The sequence below is a fragment of the Chenopodium quinoa genome, unplaced genomic scaffold (genome assembly GCF_001683475.1).
Source record: "Chenopodium quinoa cultivar QQ74 unplaced genomic scaffold, ASM168347v1, whole genome shotgun sequence".
NCBI classification, from domain to species: domain Eukaryota; kingdom Viridiplantae; phylum Streptophyta; class Magnoliopsida; order Caryophyllales; family Amaranthaceae; genus Chenopodium; species Chenopodium quinoa.
The window spans coordinates 2032351-2040033 of record NW_018745540.1 but is presented as its reverse complement, the minus strand read 5'-3'; the positions used below and the strand labels follow the sequence as shown (position 1 = coordinate 2040033).

The 7683-nt window shown below is 38.1% G+C and overlaps 1 protein-coding gene across 1 annotated transcript; it reads right to left on the bottom strand.

The window, feature by feature from the left end:
• Window positions 1–5369: 5369 nt before the first annotated feature.
• LOC110716035 (basic 7S globulin-like) lies at window positions 5370–7303 on the bottom strand. The gene has a single exon (XM_021894670.1). The coding sequence runs from the start codon at window positions 6958–6960 to the stop codon at window positions 5659–5661; it is 1302 nt and encodes a 433-aa protein (XP_021750362.1). The 5' UTR covers window positions 6961–7303; the 3' UTR covers window positions 5370–5658.
• Between the last annotated feature and the right edge of the window lie 380 nt (window positions 7304–7683).

Here is a 7683-nt window from a genome sequence, read left to right as displayed (position 1 = left end):
GGTGCACTATGCTTGCTCCCCACACAGTAGCAACACAGCGAGGTGGGAGCACCACCAGGCGCACCAAGGCAGCCACATGTGGGCTGCGAGAGTAGCCCGACTAGCCTTGGTGGTGCTTGGGTGTCTTTTGCCTCGATTTGTGTGCTTTTGACTCGGGATCTTAATCTCAATATTCGTGTGACATAAAATTAATTCTAAATTTATTTTAGAATTAATTTAAAGCAAAGTGAAAATATAACAAGTCTAACTTAAATAAATTCAATTTTAATAGTGCACAAGCCTAAATTATTCAAGAACCATTCTTTGAATCAATTTTAGGTCTAAATTGATGCAACAAAATTGAAAGGCTACACCCATAATTAATTTAACCAAAATGCAAATTAATAATGGATTTGACAAATAGGGAGTTGGAAAAATAAATTAATCATCTAATGATAAAATTTTCCAACTTTTATACTTGTGTAAAATAACAAGATTACATCTTCCAATATGAAGATTAATCAAAATTTACTCACAAGCATTTGAACTCCAAGGATTTTAATCAACCAAATATGAAAAATCCAAAATTAGTTCAGCATGGAATTTAGGGTTAAAGTTCCAATCAATTAAACATTTAAAGATTAGATCTTTAACATACTAGGAACTTAAAATTACATATTCACAAGTATTCACACATTAATGCAATTTATTTGCATAATTGTGAAAATCAAGTTTATGTGAAAAAGAACATATCAACTTAAGCACATATTATAACTCCATAATCATGCTTAAAAGATAATTAAATTGCAGTAGATTAGTGATGCAATAATGCATTTAATCTACCCTTGAAATGCTTGCATTAATCAAGGCTTAAAAGATTTAAAACTTTCGTCGAAAACGAAAAAACCCCAAAAAAATGGGTTTCTGATTCGAATTTGGCTTCTAGACAATCCTCAAGGAGAGTTGAATCTGACTCAGAATGTCGTTTCCACCCAAAAAACACTATTTTTGAGCAAAAATCTGGGTTCGACAGCCAAAACGAGAAAATTACGAGTTTTAAAATTAATTAAAACGAGCTTCTAACCCAATTAGAAAAGCAAAATTAGATTTTAAATCCACTTTAAAACACCTTAATTAATAAATAATTGCAATAATTATAAGGAGCGCAGCTCCGATACCGCTGTTGGGTTTCGTAGTGACCCTCACTACGCGGAATGAAACCCCCCAAGACCCGCCGCGATAACTAAAGCAATTCAAACAAGCATAAACATAATTAAGCAATAACTAAAAGGAGAGAGAAAGAAGTTATACCCTCGATGCGTGCTTTGCTCGCAAATCGAGCTCTTACAACGAAAGCTCGAGCGTCACTAGTGTGATCGCCTCCAACGGCTCGTACCCATGAACCCGACCCAAACGGTCCAAGTCCCGAAGGTTAGTCGGGACCCGACCAATAAAAACTTGGAGTTTTACGAACTTAGAGGTTTTTTCACCTAATGGGAGATGCCTCATTTAGTTCTACTCAAGTGGTTTTTCCCAAACCCAAAGCTAGGGTATTTATAGGGAAAGGAGACTTGATTCTCCCTTCTCCCATCAATGTGGGAGAATTGCATTTTCCTACTAATTTATTTTAATAAAAAACAATTAATAAACTATGCAATCAATGAGTTACAAGTGGCAAATGGAGGGAGAGTTTTTAGGTGAGGACCATTCCAAGAGGGGGGGACCATAGCCTTGGTGCCCAAGGCAATGGCCACCACCCTTGGTCCCCACACACACAACCGAATCCACATGCTGCTGGGACAGCTGGCTGTCAGCCAGCCTTGGCAGCCAAGGCAGCCTTGCTGGCGCCTGGCGCCTTGGCTGTGCTTGCAAGCCAGCACACATAGAGCAGCCAGCTAGCGAGCTCCCACCCATTGCCAGCGTGCGTGCTGCTAGCGAGCCACGCATGCTGGGCGCTGCATTGCTACGCACAGACACACAAGCGCACTGCAGCTTGGTGCTGTGCTAGCGATGCACGAGCATACGCACATGCAGCGATGGTGCTGTGCTATACCTTGCCTACTGCCAGCGCCCATCACATCCACACGCACATGCGATGGTGCGATGGTGCTTGGGCAGTGCTAGGCCTTGCCTAGCGCCAGTGCCCAGCACATCCACACGCATATGCGATGCTGCGATGGTGCTTAGGCGTATGGCCCTGCTAGCACGCATGTCCTAGCACGCCTAGCATGCTAGGCTTGCGTTGGACCTTGCCTAGCCTAATACTCACATGGCTAGGCCAATGCGAGGCTACGGCTAGGTTCGTACTTGTAACTCGATTGATTTTTTTGCATCTCGTCAAATTCTAAATTCGACTCGACTTGCGACGCTCGATCTCGACGCTCTAAGCTCGATATCCAACTTCTTTGTTCGTAAAACTCTGACGACTCATCATATCCTTTCGGATTGATTCGTCTTCTCGGATCGGTTGTTCGATTGGGTTCGACCCGAAGGGTTCAGTCAAGATTAAGCTGTAATATTAATTGAACATTAATATTACTGATCGGAAGCGGCCTCCACCTAGATATTCCGATCACTTGACCTTACTGAAGAATTAGCTTTCCGATAATTCTGAACCCTCTATCGGAATAATACACTTGTTAGAAGGACACCATTCCTTTCAGGGGCTTCTCTAGAAACCTGATTAAGTCTCCCCAAAACCCAAAACCAGTGATGAGTACATTTCACGTCTTTGATTATCGAGCTAGGTGAAGAGTTGAAGAGTCTCGTGAATTTCCCTTTAGCGTTGACCATTTGTGACATTTCCTTAAATGTTTTAAGTCAAAATAATTCATTACGTGTCTTCTTTATAAAACGTCCAAACCAGTCTATTTTGATCCATGATCTCGGTTCAATTATTCTGTAATTGAATTGGGCTTGACAAGAGCTTTCAAACGATATATTATAAGCCCAAATCCGACTTATAACAAAAAGTTATAGCCAAAATACTAAACCGAGCCTAAACTAAGCTTTACCCATGACCCAATGGCCATGTGGAGAGTCCATTAACCTTAATTCCGTTCCTAAACAAATTAGGATTTATTACAAGCTTCTAGAATCATCTAGAAGGTTGTTTTCAATCCTAAATCCATTAGGATTTTTTGAGCTTCTAGAATCCTCTAGAAGGTTCTAATTTATCCTGTTTTCCAAAAGATAAATATTTAAGAATTTTAAATCGGATAAAACATCTGTTTTTCAGTGATCATAATCCTGGTCAAATTAGAGTAAGTACGGAAATTTGATTAACCCAATCCAATTGGAAATCGGATTTCGTACGAATTCTATCTTTCCAAAACCATCGCTGAGCGACAGCATCATCGCGTTGCGACAAGTCTGTCGTGCCGTGATGGAACCTGTTTTACTTTGATTTGATTTTTGACTCTTTTCTGATCCTTCGACCCTCTTTTTTCCTTATAAATAGAGGTCGTTTCACCCCATTTTCAATTACCAACAATCATCATTTAATCCCTTCTCTAATACTTCCTCTCTCTCTTTATTCTTTTCTAAGCCTTAGCCTAAACACGTCCTAATAAACACATCCTTGATATTTTTCCCTAATCAAACACAATACCTCCATCACGAGCTTTGAATACTCGTGGTCAATCTCGAAGTTGCCTTCGACCTCGACGTGAAAGATTGCTAGTTCTGAGGGTTCGGTCCCAAATCTATATTTCAATTCTTTTTTGATTTCATCTTTCTTGAAGTTTACTAACATGTGTATTGTTTTGATAGAAAGAGATGCGAGGCATCAAAGTAAGTAATTCGATTACTTAATTGTTCTTTTGATAGAAATCATGCTTAGGATGTTGATTTTAATTCTTAGTATCACGTTAGTATGTTGATTTTGATTCATAGTATCATGTTTAGGGTGTTAGTTAATATTTATAATATGATGTTGATTTCTAGTATCATGTTTAGGCTAATGCTTTGATTATGATAATTAGTGACATGTTAGGATTTGTTATTAATCCGTTTAGTATCATGTCTAGGATCTTGCTAATCATGTTTTGTGGATTTCGATTATGATGATGATTGTTGTGTTAATTACATGTTGTTTGATTATTCATGATTGATTGTTATTGCTTGATCACGCCCCTTCTTGCAGGTTTAAAGGAAATTTGTACTTGAAATCACGCCTAATAAGATAATTAATAATTTGTTTTAGGCAAATATGATTTTAATTCAAGTGATCGTCAATAATAGATTTATTTGTGAATTAATAATCAACCAACATAGATTAAATATGCTTAGGGGTAATTTATTGTATGTATATTGATCGAAAAGCGCACATGAATATCGTAAGAATTAAGTAGAGGCCGATTTAGGGCGGGTTTAATCTCTTTTAGGTTGGATTTACCATCATCCCCGAATATCAAGTCATGGTTCCGGACCACTATGGAGTTAGCGATCTCCGTGATCGTGAATGGGGTGTAACCTTCACACCCGTGAACGGTTTACAAGTTCCTAAAACTTGTTGGCAACTCTTTTATCTCTAGCTTCCTTCCCTTTGTTCGTCACCATGCCTAAAAGCATGGTCACAGTGGGGCAAAAGGTTGATTTTGAAAAATTCTCTACACATCCCAAAGCACATTTTATACGTTAAATATCTATAATTATATAATAGTAAAAATTATAATAAGTCGTTATTGTGAAAGTATTTTACGAGACGAATCTAACAAGACCTCACATGACTACATTTTACTTTACGTATAAATCATAATTTGTGGTCAAACAAGCATGATGAATGGTGCAAAAGTCCAGTTGTTGCATCACTAAAACGGAGGAAGTATAAGGCTTGTCGTGCTGGAATTTAAACCAATGTATAGGGCAAAACATAAGTACATAATATTTCTCACTTCTAATGAAACTTGTCATGAACTTCACAACTTTTTATTGCATTCTTATGTTAAAATTGCCAACTTCTAGATTCATCATGTTACTAGAAAATAAAACAAGCATAAGACCATTCTCAGCAGTGAGGAAAAAAAAAACCTCTCAATCTCTCTCTACCCACTTTCTCACTCCTCCCATACAATTTCTCTCATCAAATGTTTTTTTCACCACAGCAATGAGGAGTAAAAAAACCTCTCATCACTTTCTCCTCCACTATTTTTTAATTTATTTTTTAATTACGTTTAAAAATAATTTAATAAAAATTTATAATTACGTTTAAAAATATTAATAATACTAACTAGAAATTTTTTTTATAAGAAATAATTATAATAATAATAATAACAAGAAGAAATTGGAAAAATATGTTAATTTCTCTAATTTATGGGTTTTTTTGAAAGTATATCAAAATGCATGTCTATTTATAGAGAAAAAAATTTTATGGTCGTTGGTGAATTTTTTTTTTTTTTTTAAAATAATTACAACGGTTATATTTCAAATACAAAATATAACCGTTGTAAAAAAACAACAAAAGCAGTGGGGGCCACATGTTACTGTTCATCACCAAAAGCCCTCAACTCTTGAGGGTTTTTATTTTCACTCATCGGTGAGTGTTTTTTCACTCACTGATGTAGTGTTCGGATTTTTTTTTTTACACCCTTATTTTTACTCGTGAGGGCTTTTCTCCTCACTGCTGGGAGTGCTCTAATCCTATGCCTTATTTTTTGACTTAATTATCAATTATAAATTTTATAATGCATTAGAAGTGAAGTTGAAGAAAGAACATCTCAACCGATCATAAATCAAGGAAGAACTAAATCCAAGCCTTGATTTAGCAAGATCAAATTGTAGCAAATTATCCTCAATTTGAAACCCTCCTACCAAAATCGACGTCCTCGGGTTTTTACCTCCATCTAATATACCAAGACAATACGCGTTATCACTAGCCCTAACAATGGAGTTAGTCGCGGCTATCCTCCAGAACACCTTCTTGCTTTGCAACACGAGGTCGATGTCCGGTACCACGGGTCCGATCCTCGTGTAACTTAACGAGGTAGGGTCGTAGCACAACTGGAACGGTTTAACCGGGGGAACTCTTTTAGCAGGAAAAGATGAGTTCCGTAGTTGTCCGTCGAAGGCGGCAGTGACCGCCTTATAGATAGAAGATTGTAAAAGAGTGTAAGGGTGATTGACACTTAACATGGTTCCACCGCTACCTTTACGATTTATAGATAGTAAGGACTTGTTAAGTGTTACATTTTTATTTCCGACTTTGATTCCTTGTACTCCTATGAAGTAGTTGTTGGGTCGGGCCGAGTTAGCGATGATAGGAGTGTAGGAAAGCAAGGTTGTGGCATCTACACCAGGGTAGAAATTGTAAGGCCCGTCCCCGATAAATACGACACCGTTTTCCCTAAGTGGAGGTAAGCACAACGCGAATTTTTGAGGGAGACGGAAAGATGAGGAAAGTTGAGTAGGTAGAGATGTTTTAGACCTCCCGAGACCAGCAACTCCGGACACTCCTTTCGCGAGGCCTTGTAACAAGGACATGGGCGCGCAAACGAAGAGGTTGTTGGGCATGGTGACGAGTTGGCCTGGGTTAGACCCGTCAGTGGAGTTGATACGGATAACATCGGTAGCTAGCTCGCCGCCTCTACGTGGAGAGACGTTGGTGAAGGGATTATTAAGGGAGAGAGTTCTACATGTGTTCTTATTGCACCCGGATTTAAAAGGAGTAGGACCGCACGTCCTACATCTTTTGGTGTTGGCAAGAATACAGGGAGGAGAGCCGCAGGAAGCGGGGCGGTACGTGGTGGAGACGTAACGGTTACCGCAAAGCACCCAAGAGATAGGTGTGCTTAGGTCTAGTGTTAATAGTACGGGTACGGGGGGAGTCCTTTGGATGACTTTGGTTGTGTATTGGAGTGTGGAGGGGTCTTTTGAGACGGTAAGGACTAACGTTTTATTAGGGTGAAAGGAGGTCAAGGCCGAGGCTGAGGTGGTTGTGAGGATAATGTAGGTGAGGAGGATAGAGCAAATGAAGGAAGCCATGTTAGAGGAGGTGGAATGTGATGAAGTATGAGAGTGTTATTCAAAAAGAGATGTCACAATTTAAAGAGTATTGGGAAATATAGATTAATGAAAAACAAGATTGCCTGGTTGGTGGTATTAAGTCAATTGGTGTTATTTTAGCATACAAAAAAACCAAGTTGTTAGATAGAAATTGGAGAATTAGAGAGGTTCCAGCTAATGAAAGTTGACATTGTTAAATAAAGTGTAACAAAAATTGAGAATAGTATGGGAAACATAAACCTGCAAAACGGATCTAATTTGGCAGTTGCAAGCAAGAGTAGTGTAGTTGCTCTATTTTAACATTGTAGTTTTGTAGCGTATAGATCATGCAAGGACATGTTGCTTTTTATTTATTTATTTTAATGTTCCAAGTTTGGAAAATGTAGAACTTAAAATTAAGTGAAGTACTCTGTAGAAAATAATTGAGAAATAGAGCAAGAGCAAGAGCAAGAAAACGAAGTATAGGGACTCTACATCTATGAGGCTTTGACAATGTACGACAAAGTAAGTAAACTCTAAATGTTTCCATTTCCTTTATGGCAAGTAAAAGGTCTTTCATCATTCGATGGTAAGAAAACTTTCAATCAAGCTATTAGGGTTGGTCATATTAGATGCTTTATCCGTTCTTTTTTAGTGTAATACATAAATATATCGATTAAGATAAGTGTAACAATCATAAAAAATCGAAAGGAACAACTAAAG

Bases quoted from the DNA above. Each gene is read 5' to 3' on its own strand.
- LOC110716035 (XM_021894670.1), bottom strand. From the start codon at position 6,960: ATGGCTTCCTTCATTTGCTCTATCCTCCTCACCTACATTATCCTCACA.